This window comes from Loxodonta africana, chromosome 13, assembly GCF_030014295.1.
Source record: "Loxodonta africana isolate mLoxAfr1 chromosome 13, mLoxAfr1.hap2, whole genome shotgun sequence".
NCBI lineage: Eukaryota > Metazoa > Chordata > Mammalia > Proboscidea > Elephantidae > Loxodonta > Loxodonta africana.
Window position 1 is genome coordinate 7,441,035 of NC_087354.1, and position 22,216 is coordinate 7,463,250.

The 22,216-nt window shown below is 43.4% G+C and overlaps 3 protein-coding genes across 9 annotated transcripts in view; 2 read left to right on the forward strand and 1 right to left on the reverse strand.

Moving 5' to 3' along the window:
• The window catches only part of NIPA1 (NIPA magnesium transporter 1), a 100,230-nt gene extending 88,606 nt beyond the window's left edge, over positions 1-11,624 (forward strand). For all 5 annotated transcript variants that reach the window (XM_064296208.1, XM_064296209.1, XM_064296211.1 and 2 more), the window contains one exon: positions 4,785-11,624. In XM_064296208.1, coding sequence (XP_064152278.1) covers positions 4,785-5,296 — 512 coding nt within the window. In that variant the 3' untranslated portion in view covers positions 5,297-11,624. The remainder of the gene's footprint in view (positions 1-4,784) is intronic.
• Positions 11,625-13,342: 1,718 nt separating this feature from the next.
• Positions 13,343-20,322, reverse strand: LOC111747956 (proline-rich proteoglycan 2-like). Its single transcript, XM_023539695.2, has 3 exons — positions 20,313-20,322; positions 17,736-18,444; positions 13,343-15,074 (listed from the first exon to the last, which is right to left on the reverse strand). The coding sequence occupies exons 1-2, from the start codon at positions 20,320-20,322 to the stop codon at positions 17,777-17,779; spliced, it is 678 nt and encodes a 225-aa protein (XP_023395463.1). The 3' UTR covers positions 13,343-15,074; positions 17,736-17,776.
• NIPA2 (NIPA magnesium transporter 2) overlaps positions 18,131-22,216 on the forward strand; it is a 37,107-nt gene continuing 33,021 nt past the window's right edge. For 2 of the 3 annotated variants that reach the window (XM_010600208.3, XM_064296206.1), the window contains exon 1: positions 18,189-18,301. The gene's annotated coding sequence lies outside the window, so the exon portion shown is untranslated. Of the gene's footprint in view, positions 18,302-22,216 lie in introns of all 3 variants that reach the window. The other variant, XM_064296205.1, reaches the window with a different exon arrangement.

Sequence of the window (22,216 nt, forward strand, 5' to 3'; positions counted from 1 at the left end):
CGATTCCAACTCACAGCGACCCTGTAGGACAGAGCAGAACTGTGCGGTGGGGTTTCCAAGGAGCGGCTGGTGGATTCAAACTGCCATCCTTTTGATTTGCAGCCAAAGCCTAACCACTGTGCCACTAAAAAAAAAAATTATTTTTTGACCCATCATAACTTGCTGTTTTTGACACATGCAGTAAAAAAAAAAAAAAATCTACACAATTACATTGGCCTCAAAGTATAGGTTTCTACTAAATTACTTCCGGTAGACTACCATCAAGGCGCTCTGGTGGCACAGTGGTGAAACTGGTCTTCTAACTGAAAGGCTGGCCGTTAGAACCCACCGGTGGCTCCGTGGCAGAAAAGGCTTAGACCTCCTGTAGGGACTTCCGCGTAGTAAACCCTGTGAGGAAGTTCTACTGGAAATCTCCTGTAAGACACACAACAACAACAGACCGCCAACAATTCCAGATGGGTGCTGGCACACAACTACCTCCGTATCCAGATATAGATGTCTCCATTACATAAAAATGGGCCGTTATTTTGTAGCTCTCAAGGAGCAGTGATTGGCATAGCAACAGATGTGGGTAAAATTTTTAAAAGTGATTCATGGTGAAATTAGTCAAGGCTATATCTCTGTGTAATTTTTTATCTCTAAAGTTATTAGTATGATATTCACTTCCATAAAAACCAAAATATGTCCAATATTGTGGAAATGAAAGAGTACAATGATATGAATAAAGATCTGAGAACTAGGTATGAGTGCCCTTAAGGGCTACTTTATTTAAATTTCAGAAGAACTTTGTTCGTTTGTATTTTTTTATTGTTGTAAAAAATATAGATAACTTTTGCCAATTCAGCATTTGCCACCTGTATAATTCATTGAAGCCAGTTACATCAATCGTGTTGTTCAAACATCACCAATATCCATCCTCATAAATAAAAACTTTATGCTAGCTGGACAGAGATTGCTCTTTCGCCTTCCCTTTGTCCCTGGTGACCAGCCGTAAAGAGAAAAGAAGTGCTGATACATCTGACAACATAGATGAACCTTGAAAACATGCTGAGTGAAACAAGTCAGACACAAGAGGATGAATATACTATGGTTTCACTAATATGAAACACTTAAAATAGGCAAATGTGTAGAGACCAAGTGCTTGATGAATGTGGGTGATGCTAATATATCCAGTCATAACTTATTATTTATATAAAAATGTGTCTCATTTGAATAGCACCATAACAATTTGCATGAAGATAATAATGGTAGCAAAAAAATATATTTTTTTAAACATGAAAAACTTTTGAGTTTCTTACCTACAATATAAGATGGCATTATTCTGGTCACTGAGTTTATTAGATTAAAAGGTTCTTTTTTTTTTTTTTCCATTGTCTTGTCAAGTAACTGTCTCAGAAAAATTAGAAATCAGCACTTGTTTGTATTTCTCAAACTCCTGATATGTGAGCTCTAAAATTCAAAGAGGGGAAGGACAGGAAAGACTAGAAAGAAAACTCTCTAAAGAGAATATAGTCATATAAAACTAATTCTCAGTGAGAGCAAAAATTGGTTGTTGGGGGTAAAAAAAACTTACTCTTTTTATGTGTAAAGCATGTCTATACATACAGTACCTAAACAGATACACAGTTTATCTGTGGTGGTAAAATCTTTTGAGGGTGGGCGTTTAGGAAATAATGTCTAAAATGGTTCCTGAGGAAGATAAAGAAAGAAAAAGAAATTTGAAAAATTCTGATGTAGAGTAAGAGTCACCAAGCTGAGGGGCTTTTACTAAAGGTAAAAATGAGAAATTAAGGTTGCTCACTGCAGACAGTTTTCCTGGGTCTGGATTGTTTTTTGCAGCTGCACAGTGCTCACAAACAGTTTCTAGGGCACTAGGGCATGTTGTCCTCACTCCCTCCTCGCCAGCACGGCCAGCTAGTCGCCTCTCCTTTCCTGCCCCTCTCCACTGCCCACTGCCACCTCCAGCCGTTTTACTGCCTGGGGCCCTTCTCAAATGTAGTCTGGATTACCCTTTCCCAACTTAAAAGCCCTTTGCAACTCCCCCTTCCCTTGAGAGAACCTTGAGAGAACTGCTTTCCACACTGCTGCCTTTCTCGCGACAGAGCTGCCCACTTCCATTCAGACTGTTTCTAATTCTCTACTTTCCCTACACTTTTGTTTGTACACGCTGCTCTTTCTGCCCTCCCCACTACCATTTCTCAAGTTTGTTGGTCAGGCTCCCAGACATCTTTCAGCTGTCATTCCAGGGTCTCCTCCCCCTGGAGAGTCTTCCTGGATTCCCCCCATCCCCCAGAGTAGGGCCAGGGGCCCTGCATCAGAATCTCCAGAGCTCCTCTCTGTCCCCTGTGGGAGGGTACCTCCCAAGGCCTTCTTGCTAGTTTGCATATCCACACCCTACTAACTTTGCCAAGCTCTGTTTCCAGCCCTAGAGCGGATTCTGACAAATGCAGTAGAACTGTCCCACAGGGTTTCCTAGGCTGTAAATCTTTACAGAAGCAGACTGCCACATCTTTGTCCCATGGAGTGGCTGGTGAGTTCAAACCACCAAGCTTTTGGTGAGCAGCTGAGTGCTTTAACCACTGTGCCACCAGGGCTCTTAACTACATGAGAAGATGTATTGAAGTAGGCAGAGCTACACCACATGAGGAGTCACTGAGAATCTGGCAGCTACAAATACGGATTGATGTGGGGTGTCCTGTTACTGATTCAAACACTTGGGGGGGTCTTGCATCAGCAATGTGATTCTCAGGAATAAGGAATTACTCTCTTTTTGGTAAATTTTTTTTTCCTATTGTACTTTAAATGAAGGTTTACAAAGCAAGCTAGTTTCTCATTAAGCAATTAGTATACATATTGTTCTGTGACATTGGTTGCCAGCTTGACATGTCAACACTCTCCCCTTCTGGACCTTGAGTTCCCCATTACCAGTTTTCCTGTCCCCTCCTGCCTCCTGGTCATTGCCCCTGGGCTGCTGTGCCCATTTGGTCTCATTTTGTTTTTTGGGCCTGTCTGATCTTTGGCTGAAGGGTCAACCTCAGGAGTGACTTCATTACTGATACCGATATAAGGGTGTCCGAGGGCTATACTCTCAGGATTTCTCCAGTCTCTGTCAGACCAGTAAGTCTAGTCTTTTTTTTTTTTTGGTGAGTTAGAATTTTGTTCCACGTTTTTCTCCAGCTCTGTCTGGGACCCTGTATTGTGATCCTTGTCAGAGCAGTCAGTGGTGGTAGCCGAGCACCATCTCATTTTGCCGGGCTCAGTCTGGTAGAGGCTGTGGTAGTTGTGGTCCATTAGTCCTTTGGACTAATCTTTCCCTTGTGTCTTTGGTTTTCCTCATTCTCCCTTGCTCCAGACGGGGTGAGACAGTGGAATATCTTAGAGGGCTTCTCACAGGCTTTTAAGACCCCAGATGCTACTTACCAAAATAGAATGTAGAACATTTTCTTTATAAACTATGTTATGCCAGTTGAGCTAGATGTTCCCTGAGACCATGGTCCCCACAACCCTCAGCCCAGCAATTGGGTCCCTCAGGGAGTCTGGATGTGTCTGTGGAGCTTCCATGACCTTGCTTTGAACAAGTTGTGCTGGCTTCTCCAGTATTGTGTACTGTCTTGCCCTTCACCAAAGTTACCACTTATCTGTTGCCTATTTAGTATTTTTCCCTCCACCCCTCCCCTCCATCAGAGATTATTTCTTCTTGTGTGTAAACCTTTTCATGAGTTTTTATAGTAGTGGTCTCATACAATGCTGTCCTTTTGTGATTGATTTGTTTCACTCAGCATAATGTCCTCCAGATTCATCCACGTTGTGAGATGCTTCGCAGATTAAAGAATCACTCTTGATGAAGTTCTGATTAAAGAAACAACAGTCTTCCCCTAACTTACATGGAAGTTATATTTCTGAAAAATTCATTATATATTCATGTAAAACTTTTTTTAAAATATATAAAGTAAGTTCTATGTTCTGGTTATTATAAACCTTTTTCACTGACAAGTTTAAGGAAACATTTAGAAGTTGTGAGAATGGGGTAATTTTTTCTTGTGTGGGACTGTCTGCACAACCCAGTGCTCCTTGCCTCTGCCCACTGTATGAGCCCCCAGTTATTGCTGCAGTCACAGACACCCTCACAGCTTTCCCAGCTATCCTCCTGCCCCACTGGCCAGGTCCCCTATCTGCCTGTGATAGGCATTCCATAAAAGGTTTAATTGACTGTCTAAACTAAGAAAATCCATCAAGTGAATGGCTTTTTCTTTTCTTTTTTTTTAGCTTTAAAGCATTTACGATGATTTTACTATTACTAATAGAGGACTTAAGGAGCCCTGGTGGCACAATGGTTAAGTGCTCGCTCAGCTGCTAACCGAAAGGTTGGTGGTTCGAACCCACTAGTGGCTCCAATGGAGAAAAGACCTGGTGGTCTGCTCCTGTAAAGATTACAGCCTAGGAAACCCTACAGTGCAGTTCTACTCTGTCACACAGGGTCACTGTGAGCTGAGATCAACTCGACGGCACACGACACAAGTAGAGGACTTATTTATTGATATATAAACCATTAGGAGCTATGGATGTCTTAATGGTGAAAATAATGGTGAGAATCATTTTTGTGGAATGAAATCAATGAATCTGGTAAACTCAACCCAGAACTCTAGGGTGCCTGCCTGCCCCAAGCCCAGGCCAGACCCTGCTCTCTGGAGCACAGTCACCCCGAGAAAGACAGTGGTGGGGGCCCCCCGGGTGACGGCGGCCAGGTCATTGCCCAGGGTCACCATCTGCCATCTGTGTTCCAGCGTTTGTGGGCTACCTGTGCATCGTGCTGCTCATGCTGCTACTGCTTATCTTCTGGATCGCACCAGCCCACGGGCCCACCAACATCATGGTCTACATCAGCATTTGCTCGTTGCTGGGCAGCTTCACCGTGCCTTCCACCAAGGGCATTGGGCTGGCGGCCCAGGATATCTTCCATAACAACCCATCTAGTCAGAGAGCCCTCTGCCTGTGCCTGGTGCTCCTGGCTGTGCTGGGCTGCAGCATCATCGTCCAGTTCAGGTACATCAACAAGGCACTGGAGTGCTTTGACTCCTCAGTGTTCGGGGCCATCTACTACGTCGTGTTCACCACGCTGGTCCTGTTGGCCTCCGCCATCCTGTTCCGGGAGTGGAGCAACGTGGGCCTGGTGGACTTCTTGGGGATGGCCTGCGGGTTCACGACTGTCTCTGTCGGGATTGTCCTTATACAGGTGTTCAAAGAGTTCAATTTCAACATTGGGGAGATGAACAAATCTAATATGAAAACAGACTAGGATGAAGCAGGGTGTTGGGTGGCTTGAGGAACAGGAAATGGATATGGTTTCTGGTTCTAATTTGATGTGAAGTGGAAGAGATCCCCGTAATGAGTGATCTGGTGAACGGATGCCCACACCCTAAAGCCACTTGCAGCAGAGCACTGCTCAGCAGCACGGTGGGGTCCCAGCCCTCTGGAGCCTGGAGTTGCTGAAAGATTGCCTGGGTGTCATCTCTCTAATGAGCAGAATCTCATTTTCATTGTCGTTAACCTGGAAGCTTTCATGAATACTCTTTTCTTTTAAAGCATTTTAACATGATTTAAACGGAAAGTAAAGATGGGCTCTTTCTGGTTAGTTTTTGTAAAGGAACAGATATTCTTACTTAAATTACTTTGGAAATGGGGCGTTGTTTTGAAATCTGATTCTGTACAGTAAATTCTCTGGTAGTTGTGTTATTTTGCATTGAGCATGTATAACATTCAGGTCTTAGTTATCTAGTGCTGCTATAACAGAAATACCAAAAGTGGATGGCTTTAACAAACAAATTTGTTTTCTCACAGTTTAGGAGGCTGGAAGTCCAAAGTCAGGGTGCCAGCTCTCAGGGGAGGCTTCCTCTCTCTGTTGGCTCTGGGGAAAGGTCTTTCTCCGGCTTCTGTTTCCTGGTTCCTTGGAGATCTCCATGTGGCTTAACATCTATCTTCCTCCATCTCTGGAAACCCTGGTGGTGTAGTGGTCAAGTGCTACAGCTGCTAACCAAGAGGTCGGTGGTTCAGATCCACCAGGCTCTCCTTGGAAACTCTATGGGGCAGTTCTGTTCTGTCCTCTAGGGTCGCTGTGAGTCGGAATTGACTCGACGGCAGTGGGTTTAGTCTGGTTTGGGTTTCCACCATCTCTGCTTGCTTAATCTACTCCTTTTACATTTTGTAAGACACACCCTGTACTAATCCTGCCTCATTAGCATAACAAAGACAACCTATTCCCAAATGGGATTATAACCACAGGTTTAGGGGTTAGGATTTATAACACATATTTTGGGGGGACCAATTCAAGCCATAACAGGTACTTATCCAAATAAGAGGTACACATTTGTTTTTAATTCTCTAAACGAGTTGGACCCCTCCGCCCCATCCTGAAGCCATTTTAATAGCAAATAGAGAAGAGCGGTTGCACGTGATTGAGTGTCCGTTTATGGGTGACTTTATCAGTAGCTCAAATCAGTGTCAGTGCCTTTATCACTTGAACTCTTGGCTTAATTTGATTATTACTGTGTGTATGTTCTCTTAGGAAACCAAAAGGCCAGCAGTTCAGATCCACCAGGCGCTCCGTGGAAGCTCTGTGGGGCAGTTCTACCCCGTCCTGTAGGGTTGCCATGAGTCAGAATCCACTCGACAGCAACGGGTTTGGTTTTTATGTTTTGGTGCGTATGTTTTCCTAGATTAGAGTAGTGCAGCTTCCTTGATTATGCTTTCGTATTTCAGTGTTTAAACTATAAATGTGTACAGCAGTTAGAAATAATAGTATATTCTTTGGAAGACAGTTGAGACTACAGGCACGTTAGAGCAAGCTGAATCTTTTGGCATGTGTTGTCCGATGAAAGCGTTGGTTTAAGGAGCGTGAGGCATTTTATTTGCATTCAGTCTATGTAACTGGGATCCAGTTCTCTTTTAGCAAGCACTGTGGCTTTTGATTAGATGACCATTCAGAAGAAATAAATAATCTAACTTGATAATAACGCTGTTAAATGAGAGAGTAACAGTTAACTCGCACATATATCGACTTCTCTGTCAGGAGGCCAAGTCAATACAGGACCTAGTTAAAGGACCCAATTAGGCGTAATCTAGTTTCTACAGATTGGTACATAGCTTTGATGGTGTCCTTTTTGCCTAGAAAATGCATTCACTTTGAGAGTGATTTTTCCAAAGAATTTCTAGCAAAACTGAGAACAATTTAGCCATTTCCTTGTTTGTGATGACAAAACATCCTACAATTGCTCACTCAAACTCTCACTAAACTTCCTAAATGCAAGATAACATTATTCTGTCCATGGTAACCTTCCATGTGCACGAAGTGATGCAGTATTTCACCTATTTCACGTGCCATATTTTATCTGAATAGGGAACTGTGCTAAACTGAAAGATGGGATTGGGTAGATTATCATGAAGTAGAACATGAAATCTAATAAAATCCAACTAAAGTTATTTGCTAAGGAAAAGAATGCATTTTCTAGGCAAAAAGAACATTTCTAAAGACTCTATATTTCCCTAAAGTGTTGAACAAAGAAGCTAAACAAGATGAGAATAGTTTAATACAGAGCAAGAAATACCTTTATGAATTAGAACCACATGTAGTAATCATGGGTTGTCAGTGATTTGTGCCTAATGGCAACAACAAAATTATTTGAAAAGAATTTTAAATCTTACGTTAACTGATAGTTAATAAACACCCAAAGTGTTCATTAATATTCTTACCAGTTCCTGAAGGCTTGCTTTTAATCATCGGTATTTTTAGGAATGCAGGACTTGATTTATTGAACTGAACTTTATAAAAATATAGTGTAGCAATATCAAATATCCTTTTAGTAGGCATAAGAATAATTTTCTAGGTAAGAATTTTGAGATAATCAAAAATACACATGGCTATACAAGTATAATGAGAAAGTTCATGTGTCTTCTTATGGAAATTATCATTTTAAGTTTGATAGAACTTATATGTGAAGCTTAGTGTAAATGCATCTACAGTGTGCTTATTATATTTTAATTCACAGTTACACCCTGGATACTAAGAGGTGATTTTTCTGGATGACCCTTCCTGTGATTTTTTTAGAGTAAAAGAAAATCCCAGAGTATTACTAGCTCTTCTCTTATTAAGGGTGACTGGTCCCAAGCACAGTTAGGCCCTCCTAGACTTACACTGTTCAGCAAATTATATCGCTAAGGTGTGGTTTTCTTCCAGTGGAACAAAGTTCACATCGTTCATTGTGTTTCAAGTTTGTGACACTAGCCTCAGAGTAATTAGTATGACTAGATAATCAAGCTTCACATAGAGCATATAACTTCTGATTTGAATGGTACTTATTTTATAAATTCATGTTTTCATAATTCATTTGGAAGTGTAAAGAAAAATATAAAAGTGAAGGCTGAAAGAATTTACAGTTCTAACTAAAACCTTCCTAATGAGAGCTTTGGGGGAGGGCCTAGAATGAGAAACCAATACATGTGAAATGTTTGCATTATTACACTGGTTTTTGAATTTTATCTCTAAACCTGAGAGCAAAATATCTAGTGTAAAAGCTTCCTCTAAACATCATGTTTTTTATAACAATTTACTGTGGATATTTTAAATAGGCCACTTCTCCTTCTCCTACTTGGACGATGCCTTGTTTCCTCATCTGAATCTTTGCATTTAAAGATTGCTTCCCGTTCTGCTCGTTAGTCCAGCGTTGGAGCTGAGAGATCACCTGGAACGTTTTGCTGTTCTGACTGACCCCTCCGTCTTTGGGAGAAGGTTCCCTGGAGGAAGGGTGTCTAACCCTGGCGCACTAGTGGTCTTGCTCATCACTCACATTGTAATTTTGGTGGTCCTTCCTCATGGAATATTAGTGAAATCTACTTTGCTGCTCTTTGTACAGCAATAAGAAATATTCTTTCAATTCTTACTTTCAAGCCAATTTGTTATACTCATTATTCATCCCAGCAGCAATATATTGGTCTTTGGGTTTCAAGAGAGCACTATTAAAATGTGCAGTCATCTTTCAGCTTCCTTATTCCTCTTTGTTCCCAGATCCCTGGAAAGCACTGGAGATGCAGCGTCTCTCAGGTGTGGACGAGCTGTTCGATCCACTGACGCAGATTGTTGATAAGCACAGTCCCCACTGTGGTACATAGTTCTTGCTGGGCGATCCCTCGCTTTTCCAAGCTGGTCAATTAGTTCTAAAGAGCTGGGGAGAATGCTCTGATGGTTTACAAAGCCACACACGTCACATTTTCTCAGACACTTACCTGATCCTGACTTTGGCTTCCTGTAACTGAGTAGGAAAATAGGGAATAACAGTTAAGTTTAAAATCTTTTCAAGACTGTGGATTAGCGTTAGTGGTCTGAAAGAGTTGTCCTTCTCAGTGTGTCTGCAAGAAGGAAGTAATTCATCCATCCAGCAGGACATCTCAGGGACAAAAAATGTAACATTAGCTCCTTAGTATTTATTGCTCTTCATCCCAAGGATACGTCCATGCTAGTTTTCATTTGTTTTCCTCATATCTATAGCTAGAGGTCTGCTAACTTGAGTTGGAAAAAGAAAAGATCAATTTGCATACCAGTCACATCATAAGAGAGTTTATCATATAAAATACCTCAATTTTCTGTATTCCTCATTTTCACATTACAGTCGTACTGAAGACGAATTTTAAAGGTCTGTCCTGAGCCTAGAAACCCTGGTGGTGTAGTGGTAAAGGTTAGCAGTTCGAATCCACCAGGTGCTCCTTGAAAACTCTATGGAGCAGTCCTGCTGTGTCCTATAGGGTCACTATGAGTTGGAATCGACTTGACAGCAATGGGTTTTTCTTTTTCTTTTAATCATCCTTGGAAACTCTATGGGGCAGTTCTACTCTGTCCTGTAGGGTTGCTAAGAGTCGGAATTAACTTGACAGCAATGGGTCTGGTTTTTGATATTGTTTAGCTTGAGCCCTGGTGGCACAGTGGTTAAAGTGCTTGGCTGCTAACCAAAAGGCCAGCAGTTGAAATTCACCAGCCGTTCCATGGGAGAAAAATGTGGCAGTCTGCTTCTGTAAAGATTACAGCCTTGGAAACTCTATGGGGCAGCTCTACTTTGTCCTATAGAGTCACTGAGTTGGCTCAATGGGCACAGGTATCTTTTAGCTTATAGGTGATTTTTTCATATCTGGCCAGATTCTCACACTTCCATTGCATACTTGAAAAGGTTAAGAATTTTAAGAACAGGAAAGAGAATTTGGCCTATTATCACTACTCATTTATTTTTATGTACATTTTTTCACATGCTTTTAAATGCAACAAAAATTATATTTTAAGAAAATTAACTTTGCTACATTCAAAAAGTTTCCTAATAAAAAGTTGATATTCAGTAGAACAATATCATGTAAATAAAAATCTATTTCAAATGTACCCAATGTGAAAAAAAGTATAATCTAGGGCTCAGAACACGAACCATGGAGGATTTATTTGTTCTTTTATTTTTCCCTGAATTGTGCAAATATGGGTGTCATATAACCTTTCTGTGCCTCAGTTTTTCTACCTCCAAAGGGGTGGGCTCTCCATATTGATTGTTTTTAAAACATTAGCACTTTTAACACTGTTCTGGTACCCTCCAATGAAAGCACCAGGTTCAGAACAGCTCTGGAGCTGACGCGGTGCGGACTAGCTGGTCCACTAAGGATCGTGCTCCAGAACGTGCATTGTTGAGCATTGAGGAAGCAAATCAAGCACTGGAAAGTTTTAATTTTTCCTTTTTTTGTTTTAAAAGGAAGGGTTTTATAGATTCTGTTCTAAGCTATGGAAACTAAACAGGAACTTTTAGAATCGACATTGAAAGATCATATTCTGACGGCGGGGTGAGCTTCTCTGGCCTGCTTAGGTTTGTATTCTTCAGACCGCGTAACGACGTGTGAAATGGATCTATTCTGCTGCAGTGAACGCTGCTGAACCTCCTGCTTTCGAGCAGGTTGACCCTGATGATAAACTGTTGGACATCAGGTTAATGCCAGGAGCTCCAAAACCACCAGTGCCAAAGGATCACATTGAATTGAAACGTTCAAAGTATTTGTCAGAATGTAGTAATTTGGTGCCCCGTCAGTGTTTTTGCATTTTGGAAAAATTAAAGGGTACTGCACATTGATTAAGAGCTTGGCTGCTAACCAAAACGTCAGCAGTTGGAATCCACCAGCCACTCCTTGGAAACCCTATGGGGCAGTTCTGCTCGGTTCTGTAGGGTTGCTATGCGTCCGAATCGACTCAACAGCTACGAGTTTGGTTTTCTTGGTTTTGTATTTCAGTAGCATTCCTGGGTTTTTGCCTTTTTAAATGATGACTTATTTTCTTGGTAAATGGAATATAATCACGAAAGAGGAAGAAGAGTGAAAATGTAAAATGTTGATTGGCTGCATAAAATTTTTTTCATGTAAATGTATCGGGAGCTTCGTATTAGCATACACACAATTTGTTAATGGCTAAGACTTGCTTATATTTTGCTTTATAGAAGTTGTCATGGCATGTTGCCTTATGTAATAACTGCCTTATGTAAATAAAAGGCTATTACGTTTTCCAATAATATTAATCTGTATGTGTTTTCAAATAAAATAACTTAGTTCTAGCTGAACATATGTTGCTCCTTCCCCTACTCCTTACCTGAAACATTTTTATAGTTTCAGGTTCCGTATCATCCTAATTCTGCAGTCAAATTTTTCCAGTTTTATAAATGAATAGCTAGGGTTTCCATAATGCTATATAAAAATGTCTATCTGTATTTATCTTAGGGGTCAAATTCATGTTATCTGAAGGAATTCCTCATCATATGACTACCTCCTGAAACAATGAAAGGATTGTTTTAACCTGTCAATTATTTTAATACATTATTACCTTTTACATATTTTTGAGTTGCGTGACATATAGCTACAGCACTGGGTTATGACATACAGCGTCTTATATTTTAAGCATATAGAAAATTAGAGAATCATAACACATTTTAATACTCCAAGTGTCATCAGAAATCTTGACTTCTTTAGCGTTCTGTAAGTCCTTTTACTGAGAACAGTATTTTATTTGAGCAAAAACTTTTTTCCTAGGCTGTATCCAAAAGGATTTAATTACTCAAATTTTGATTAAAGTGTACCTATACAGAAATCAGAAACAAACATTTTAAGAAACCACCAAATATTTCTGTGGATAACCCTTTCCACATAGGCTGTGAGATGCACAACTGCCAACTCTATAGTCGTTTGTTTAACAAAAGCTGCCCTGGTTAGCTGCTAGTAAGGCAGTGGTTGTTGGACTTTAGCTGTACACCTGTGTGTACTGGTTGCCCTGTTGAGTGATCACATCCCTGTCTGATGAAGTTAATGCTGTCAGTATATTTGTTATCTTATACAGTTAAGTGTGGCTAACATTACATTTGGAACATCACAGGGTAGTCTCAAGGTTTCTGAGTTATGGAGATGAGACAAAGTCAAGACACAAATAGAAATATTTAGGTACTTTGATCTGTATTACCAGTTCAGAGAGGAGAGGAATTCCAGCCAAAGAAATCTGAAGGAGATGGGATTGGAACTGCCAATCAAGGAACAGACACAGTAAGTCAGTATAAAATAGGTTATGGACTGGAGGATGGAGGAAAGGCCAAACTAGGTTGCCTGTCTGTAAAACTGAATGCTTTTATTTTTGGTGAAGATGTTGGAGGGATCTCAGTATCTTCTCCTTCCCCTTAACTTGGCATGCTTATTCCCTTTATTAGTTTTCTATGTCTGCTGTGACAAATTATAACAAACGTTGTGGCTTAAAACAACACAATCATCCTCGTACAGTCTGAAGGGCAGAAGTCCAAATAGGTCTCGCTGGACTAAAATCAGAGTTGACAGGACTACATTCCTTCTGGAGGCATGAGGGGAGAATCTGCTCCCTGCCTTTTCCAACGTCTTGAGGCTGCCCTCATTCCTTGGCTGGTGGGTCCTTTGCTCCATCTTCAAAGCTGTCAGTATTGAATCTCTCCAACCAGTCGTACGTCCGTCAAATCGTTCTCTGCCTCTGACATGCCTGCCCCCTCTTATAAGGACCCTTGTGATTATTTTGGGCTCATCTGGATAATCTAGGATAATCTCCCCATTTCAGTATCCTTAATCTGATCACAAAGTCCCTTTTGTCATGTAAGGTAACATATTTTAGGATATGGACATCTCCAGGGAAATATTATTCTCCTGCCACATTGACTAACCATTTTAAGTGAAGCTATTTAATCCTTGTCTTCTACTTAAATTCACTTTGAGTTATTCCTTTTTCAAAGAGCTTCCCCTTTCTCTGCCAACAAATGTTTTAGAAAAACCATGATTTTAACAGCTTTATTGAGGTGTAATTGACATAAAATACATACATAAAACGTACGGTTTGGCAAGTTTTGACATATGTATACATGACCATGATCAAAACAATGAATACATCCATCATCCTCCAGGTTTACTTTTGTTACCCCTCCCCCACCCTGACCCCCACCTCCAGGCAACCATTCATCTGCTTCTTGTCATCGTATATTATTTGCATTTCCTAGAATTTTGATATAAATGGAATCATATATACTCTTGTGAGGGATGGCCTGGTTTCTCTTAGCATAATGATTTTGAGATTCCACCATTTCATAGTGTGTATCAATACCTCCTTCCTTTTTGCAGAGTTAGTATTTCATAATATGGATATACCACAGTTTATCCCTTCATCTCTTGAGGACATTTGAGTTGTTTGCAGTTTTGGGCTGTTACAAATAAAGCTGCTACTGAACGTTCATTTACAACCTTGGAAGAAATGAAATTCCCCCTAGGTGTAGAATGGCTGGATCATCTGGTTTGTGTATTTTTTTTTTTTTTAACAATTTTTATTGAGCTTTAAGTGAACGTTTATAAATCAAGTCAGTCTGTCACATATAAGCTTATATACACCTTACTCCATACTCCCACTTACTCTCCCCCTAATGAGTCAGCCCTTCCAGTCTCTCGTTTCGTGACAATTTTGCCAGTTTCTCTCTCTACCCTCCTATCTCCCCTCCAGACAGGAGATGCCAACACAGTCTCAAGTGTCCACCTGATACAAATAGCTCACTCTTCATCAGCATCTCTCTCCCACCCACTGTCCAGTCCCTTCCATGTCTGATGAGTTGTCTTCGGGGATGGTTCCTGTCCTGGGCCAACAGAAGGTTTGGGGACCATGACCGCCGGGATTCCTCTAGTCTCAGTCAGACCATTAAGTCTGGTCTTTCTATGAGAATTTGGGGTCTGCATCCCACTGATCTCCTGCTCCCTGAGGGGTTCTCTGTTGTGCTCCCTGTCAGGGCAGTCATCGGTTGTGGCCGGGCACCATCTAGTTCTTCTGGTCTCAGAGTGATGTAAGTCTCTGGTTCATGTGGCCCTTTCTGTCTCTTGGGCTCATAGTTGTCGTGTGACCTTGGTGTTCTTCATTCTCCTTTGATCCAGGTGGATTAAGACCAATTGATGCATCTTAGATGGCCGCTTGTTAGCATTTAAGACCCCAGACGCCACCTTTCAAAGTGGGATGCAGAATGTTTTCATAATAGAATTATTTTGCCAAATGACTTAGAAGTCCCCTTAAGCCATAGTCCCCAAACCCCCGCCCTTGCTCCGCTGACCTTTGAAGCATTCAGTTTATCCCGGAAACTTCTTTGCTTTTGGTCCAGTCCAGTTGAGGGTTTGTGTATGTTTTTAAGAAACTTCCAAACTGTTTTCCAAGGAAGTTGTACCATTTTGTGTTTCCACCAGCAGTGTGTGGGAAGGAACTAGATTTCTAAAAAGTTTATAAATATTTCATGATCAGTGCTTGAGCAATCAGAGTGTACAAGACGTGCACCCAGTACCTGAGGTGATCTGGGTGTTTAAGGAGGCTGCATCTTATTAGCAAGGTACAGATATACATGCAGAGATGACACAGTGTGCAACGTGTCAGGTGAGAGGACCAGATCATGAACACAGGAGGAGTCTGTGGGCTATGAGGAGGAGAAAACGCTGGTTAGATGTGGCTGCAGCGGGGATGATCAGAACACGGGCAGAGAGAGCTGCAAGCAAATCCATTCATTAGGTCGTGTTACCACAGCTTCAATTTCTAAGCAGTCCTGTTAATATGAACCAACCACTGCTTCCCTCCTAGAGGTATCTGATGGCATCTTTATCAGTTACCGTGAAATAACAATCCACCCCAAAATGAGTGGCTTGAAATAACTATCATTTATACCTTCTCATATGTCTGTGAGTCAGTTGGGCAGTTCTACTGATACGGACTGGACTTGGCTGATTTCAGCTGGCCTCAATCATGGGTCAGCTAGCTGGTCAGCTGGGCAGATTTGCTACTTGGCCAAGCTCTTACACATCTGGGGCTGACTGGGGCAATTCGGCTCACGTGTTCTGCCCCACTTGGTCTCATCCTCCAGCAGGCTCACCAGGCTTCTCATCTTGGTTTAGGTTGGAAGCTGGCACGCTACCAATTATACCATATTCTGTTGGCCAAAGCCAATCTCAGAGCCAGCCCAGATTCAGGGAATGGAGGGAAGCTACAGAGTCACTCTACAAAATGGATGAGTGCGTGGAAAGGCGGCAAATTGGAGCCATGTGACATCTATATACCACAGTGTGAGACTGATCTGCCAACCATCTAGCTCAAACTTGACTAAGACCAAACGAGTAAACAATAAAGATCCTCTGAGACAGTTGTGGAGTCCGTGGGTGGCCTTGGCTGCTAACCAAAAGGCTGGGTGTTTGAGTCCACCCAGAGGAACCTTGGAAGAAAGGCCTGGTGATCTCCTGGGAAATCAGCCACTGGAAACCCTATGGAGCACAGCCCTATTCAGACACACAGGGCTCACCGTGAGTTGGAATCTATTTGACAGCAACTTTTTCTCTGAGCCAGTTCTAAAATTCATGGCTGTCTGGGTGCCAAGCTCACAGCAGATTGAAAGCTTTTAAATTAGGAGATCATAGTTAGGGATACTCATCAAACCAGAGCAGTCTGGAACCTCGTAATTTGAACAGAACAGTCTAAAGATATTAGGATCTGAAAAAGGTAAACTATATTTGGCATTTTCTGTTTCAGGGAACCCTGGTGGCCTAGTGGCTAAGTGCTATGGCTGCTAACCAAAAGGTCAGCAGCTGGAATCTGCCAGGCGCTCCTTGGAAACTCTGTGGAGTTCTACTCTGTCCTACAGGGTGTCTATGAGTCGGAATCGACTCGACGGCAGTGGATTTGGCTTTTGCTTTTTTTCTGTTTAAACAAGTATATAATTTGTTTTAGAAAGATTTTTATCCAAAATGGTTTAAATTTTGTATAACTTTTTTTATTTAGTCAAAACCTAGAACACCATCCCCAGGGGAGCTTTACACCTTTAACCAAAGGATCACTGATTTATCAGCACGCCTCACTCCCAGTCTAACTAGTTGCTTTCCCCCACTTCTTATGAATTAGCCCTCTGTGCTTCTGCTAGTTTGAGGAAACCATGCTGACAATGAGTTTCTCCATTCCTGGATGAATTGGAGGCATGGCTTTAAGAGTGGATTTCCTGTGTAGCTAGTGGAAAATAAATCTAAGTGTTCCAAATGTCGTGAGACTGGCTTTTACCAAATCTAAAGAACCCATCTATTCCGAAATTCAAGCAGTTAAGAAAGGCCCCCAAGCAAACAAAATAAAAAACCCGCTGCCAGTTGAGTTGATTTGGACCCACAGTGACCCCACAGGCCAGAGCAGAACTGCCCCATAGTCTCCAAGGAACGCCTGGTGCATTGGAACTGCCTACCTTTTGGTTAGCAGCCATGGCACTTAACAACCAGGGTTTTCATGAAAGGCCCCCCAAACAAAACCAAACCCGCTGCCACCAGTTGATTCTGACTCATAGCGACCCTATAGGGCAGAGGAGAACTGGCCCATAGAGTTTCCAAGAAGCACCTGGCAGATTCGAACTGCTGACCTTTTGGTTAGCAGCCATAGCACTTAACCACTATGCCACCAGGGTTTCCTGAAAGGCCCCAGTAGCGCTTAATACCACCCCTCTCCTCCCCGCCTCCTTCCTTTCTGTCCTCTCCTTCCCTCCCTCGGCCCCCTGCCTCACCCCGCCCCTACTCCTCCTGGTCTCCTGGCCCGCCCTTGCCCCCTCCCCGTGTTCCCCCTCCCCCTCCCCTTGCGCTCCTCCCCGCCCCCTCCTCTTGCCCCTCCCCCTCCCCGTCCCCCCTCCCGCGTTTTTCCCGGATCTTCTAGAGGCCCGTCAAGGGACACCCGTTAAAACGCAGGTCCACACAGCCCATTCCCAGGCTCTCTCATTTTAAATGAGGGTCACACGGGATTTCGGTATTGATCAAATGGTCGGCAAACGCCACCTTGCAAAATACAGCCTACAGCTCCCTCCCTTCGTCCCGCCTTCCCCTCTCAGCCGACTAAGCGAAAAACCCAACCACTGCGGTGATTACAAGTCCCGGCGACCCTATTACAGGACAGAGCAGACCGCAGTCCTCGCCGGGCAGAGGCCTCGTCTCCTCCCACAGAGCGGCTGGGGTTTCAGCTGCCGGCCTTCTCGGTCGGCGGCCGAAGGCCTGACACCGCCTCCAGGGCTCCTCCTGGGCTGCCTGACCCGATGCCCTCCGGCGGCTTCCGACCCACGGCGACCCTGTGGGACGCAGCGGAACCGACCCCATAGGGCCACCCCAGGAGCAGCTGGTGGGCGCGAACCGCCCACCTTTAGGTTAGCGTCCGCGCTCTCCCCGCGGGCGGGTGCTGTCAGGCGCCGTCTAGGCAGTCCGACTCAGCGACCCCGCGAACAGCAGAAGGAAACACTGCCCGGTCCTGCGCCAGGCTCGCAGCCGCCATGCTCGAGCCGGCTGTCGCAGCCGCGGCGACCACCCGCCTCGTTGACCGTCTTTCCCTTCCCGGCTGACTGGGGCCTAGTGAGCAAACCGGAACCCGGAAGAGGGCGCCCGGGACAGCTTCCGCCGGGCACTGCGCGTGCGCGCGGCGCGCCATCGCTTGCGTCACTCCGCCGCGCCCAGCCTCTCGGCGCGGTGGTCGGTCCCGCGGCGACGGCAGCCTCGGCGGCGGTCGTCCCGGCAGGTTCCTTTCGGCACTCCCATGGAGGAGGCGACGCGCGCCGCTGCAGCCCCGGATGCTCGCACCTCCCAGTGGACGGCGACGAAGGAGGTGGCCGCGCGAGCGAGGGCGGGGACGGCCCGGCGTCCCGTGTGGAGGTGCGAGCCGCTGTGAGCCGCCGGAGCGCGGAGGGCAGTGCGGGGCCGCCTGCCCGCCGGGGTGAGGACGCTGCTCCGTCTCCTTTCCAGGCGGGCTCGGGGGCCGGCTCGGGGGCGACCAGCGCGGCAGGGTCGGGGAAGGCGCGTCCGGGCAACTTCCCTTTTCCCGGGACGCTGAGCCGCGCGGCCGCGCCGTCAAGAGTTCTCAGAGCCGGCGGAAACCCGTGTGGGCGCCGCGGCTGCGCGTCCTCGCTGGTTGGTTAGGGCGCCGGGTGGCTGCTTGGGGCGCCGGGTGGCTGCTTGGGGCGCCGGGTGGCTGCTTGGTTAGGGCAGCTTCGTTCTCCCGGCTGGGCTCCGGCCGAGACGGTAGCTGACCGGTGAACAAGCCCTATTTGTCGGCCGTAAAACTCCATGGGGCAGTTCTCCTCTGTCCTACAGGGTCGCTATGAGTCGGAACCGACTCGACGGCATTGGTGGGGAGAGCAAGGTTTCACGTGGCTGCTTTAGTTCACTCCTTAACTTTGACAGAATCAGCGAATCCTCTCTGTCACACAACTACGGAAAACTCAGTATACATTTGGTTTTGTGTTTGTTTCTCGCTAATCTCTTCATTAGATTTTTAATTCGTTTAATGCAGGTCCATATTCTTTGTGTGTCTAGAGATTCTGTATATACCATGTGTTCAGTACCTTTTTTTTTTTTTAAGTAAAAGAGGAAATGTGAGAGAGTCTAGATGTTTATTTCATTCCATTAAGCTCTTGAAGCAGTATCATGCACACATTATGTTGGGTTGATAGGTTTCAGTTAATTGGTAAAAAGAGTGAGTACGAGAGCTAGTAATTGAATTTTTTGCCTACTTCTGTATTTTTTTTCTAGGCTGGAGCTACTCTGCCAGGGTTTAAAACTTTAAATGGGAATAAAGGATAGTATTTATGAGGAGATGAGTAAATAAGTCATCCTCTCACTTCTTCCAGCCTTGTTTTCATATGGCAGACCTTACTAACCTTACCTGTAAGTTAAAATTCTAATTTACAACTAAGCGATCTTAATCCTAAATTAGAGTTGGAGGGATAAGTGTTCTAGTATTTATAAGTACTGCTCTTAAAAATAATCAGCCCTACAAGAGGTTGGAAAAAATGAAAGCTAATTTTGGATAGCAGTGAAAACCAAGCAGAAGTAAAGATGAAGAACTCTAAAATTTTAATAAGAGTGAGGCAGTCGCTGTGTGGAAGTAGAGTCCAGTGGACACTTGAGTTCCAATTCTGGCATTACGGTATACTTTCTGTGTGACCCTTTGCACATTACTTAACCACTTTGAGGTTTGGTGTCTCTATCTGTAAAGTAGGGTAATAATACTTTCTCAATATCGTGTGGTTCAGAACAGTGCTTAGGTGCTCAATAAGAGTAAAAAAGAGTTAACACTTGTTTTCAGGATTTGTCTGTTGCATAAAAAAATGATTCACTTGCATTTAAAACGCTGAACTTTAAATATTACATTATTTCTTTATGTAGAAAGTGTAATAAACATCTAAATTGGGATTTTTTGATTGGCGTATGTTGTGATATTGAACATAAGAACATATCTATATTGTAGAACTAAGAGGACCCCTCAGGTAAGAGACATGCTCAGCCTTAAACATTTATGCATGTCTGACTATTTTATGTAAATGAATTTGGAATAGAACAGCTATATAACCTTCTGTAATGGCCCTAGATGAAAATAAATTATAATCTGGCAAAATAAATGGATTTCAGATCAGTTCCATGTCCTTTAGATTTGTGTATAGCCAACAGGGCCCCTGTGTTGTGATGCCCCACCTTCTTTCTCTCTCTTGTGGCTTCCTACCTACCCTCGTTCATGCAGTGTTCTCCACAGTGGCCTTTCTTTTCCTAGAAAACCGAAGATGTGCTCACACCTCAGAGTGTTGGCACGGGCTTTTCTCTCTGCAGCTCTTTTCTCATCTCTTTCAGGCCTTTGCTCAGTGTTGCCTCCTCAATGAGGACCCCTAACCACCCTAATTAAAAGAGGCAGGCCCCACCCCCAACTCCCCAGCACCTTTAATATACTTTACCTTTCCCCATAGCGTTTACTGTCTTCTGGTATGCTGTATAATGTTCTTATTTATTTTGTTTGTTGTCTCACCATATCTCCAACAGAAGGTAAATTCCATGAGGGCCGAGATCTGGACCTTTATTCACTGCTGTATCCCTTGTTCTCAGAACATAGTATGTGTTCAGTGAATGTTTGTTTATCGAGTGAATAAGCAAGCCACCTGTCCCCAGGGAGCCACAGTGAAGGGGCTGTGAATCATGTAGCCATCATACAGGCTGTAAAATAAGTGCCCAAAGAGAGATGCACGTAGGATACTGAGGGAATTTAGAAAAGACTGATTACTCTAGCTTGTGGAGTTCAAGCAGGGCTCATTAAGAAAGTGCTTTTTGAACTGGGCACTTTCAGGTGAAAGGAGTACTGTAGACAAAGATATAGAGGAGAGAAAGGAGGAGTAGGTTAGAATGGCAGCAGTGTGTGGACCTCTGGCATAACACGGGGCGTATGCAAAAAAAAAAAAAAATAGAGTTGGGAAATAAGACTTAAAAGATAAATTTGGACCCAATGACTAAGGGTCTTAGTTATCGGGTTACGAAGTGTGGACTTCTTGCTGTAAACAGTGGGTACCCCTTCTAAGTTTTAAGCAGGAGAGTGGCATTGGCATAGTTTATTAGGGCACAGCACAGCATCGTGTATTTAAATGGACTGGGGTCAGGAGAGACATAGAGACGCAGGGTCTAGTTAGTAGAGCAGGTGCGAGGCTATATTTCAAAGGTAGAATCCATCTGGCACTCATGGCCCTCACATCCAGTTTGGGTGATGGGGATGGTGAAGCCAGCATCACAGCACATGAGAGAGTAGAGTGGGCAGAGGCTGTGATGACCTGTACTGAACGCCTGGCATGTTCTGCCGCTTCCTGTGTTCTGCCTCTGCACGTAAGGGGAGACTCCAGGAGCGCAGAAGGCTGATAATGAGGAGACCTGGATTCTCATTCTGGTTCTGATACCTGTCCACTGCATGCATGACAAATCAGTTAACCTTGCTGTGCTTTTTGCTTATCACGGGACCCTCACCACATACCTTTTCAAGCTTATGTGAAAACAAAATGTCAAAAATGCTGTGAAAAGATTAAAACTGTGTATATACTTAACTTGGTATAATTTTTAAAGTTTACTAATTTTGATGACTGTTTTCCTACTCTTAGTCACTTTACAAAGCAAATCTTAACTTAGGCTTTCCTTGTGGGTGTCAGAATGCTAGTCTTATTTTATCTTGTTCCTTAAATTACACGTTTTCCACATTGTAGAAGTAGGTGAATTGATCTCATAATCCTATTTTCTTTGGAGACATTTATTTCATTCTTGACTGCTTACGTTTAGTGAAAGTCAGCATGTGTATTTATAAATATTAGTACACTAAGTTGTGAAATTTAGAAAGAGCAAGTTGGAAATTCTAAGAGTCTTTAAAGTGTGTTTAAAGTTTATGTAATTTATGTAGGTAATTTTTAATTTTGTCAGCTGTTGAATCCTTGAAAGAAGGGCACTTTATTCATCTTTGTAACTCCATTGCCTGGCACATAGTAGGTACTGATTGTACGTTTATTGAACAAATTGTCACCCGAAAACAACAAGACTTGGGGTGGGGCCTTCCACGTGATTGTCTTTATGAGGTAAGAAGCACAGGTTACTAGCACATCATTTCTAGTTTGGGAACCTAGTTGAAGTGAAACTTGGCAGATTTTCTTGTTTAGCTGCCTTTAAGCCTGGGCTTGCCTTATGGCTAATCCTTGAAGAGTAAAAAAAATCTCTCGAAGCAGAACATTACCAGGTCTGAGAATAACAAAGCAATGCCTTCCTTTCAGGACACTAATGCTGATGTCCTGGTTTCAGACTGTAAATCAAAATGAGATGACTCATGTACTTAACT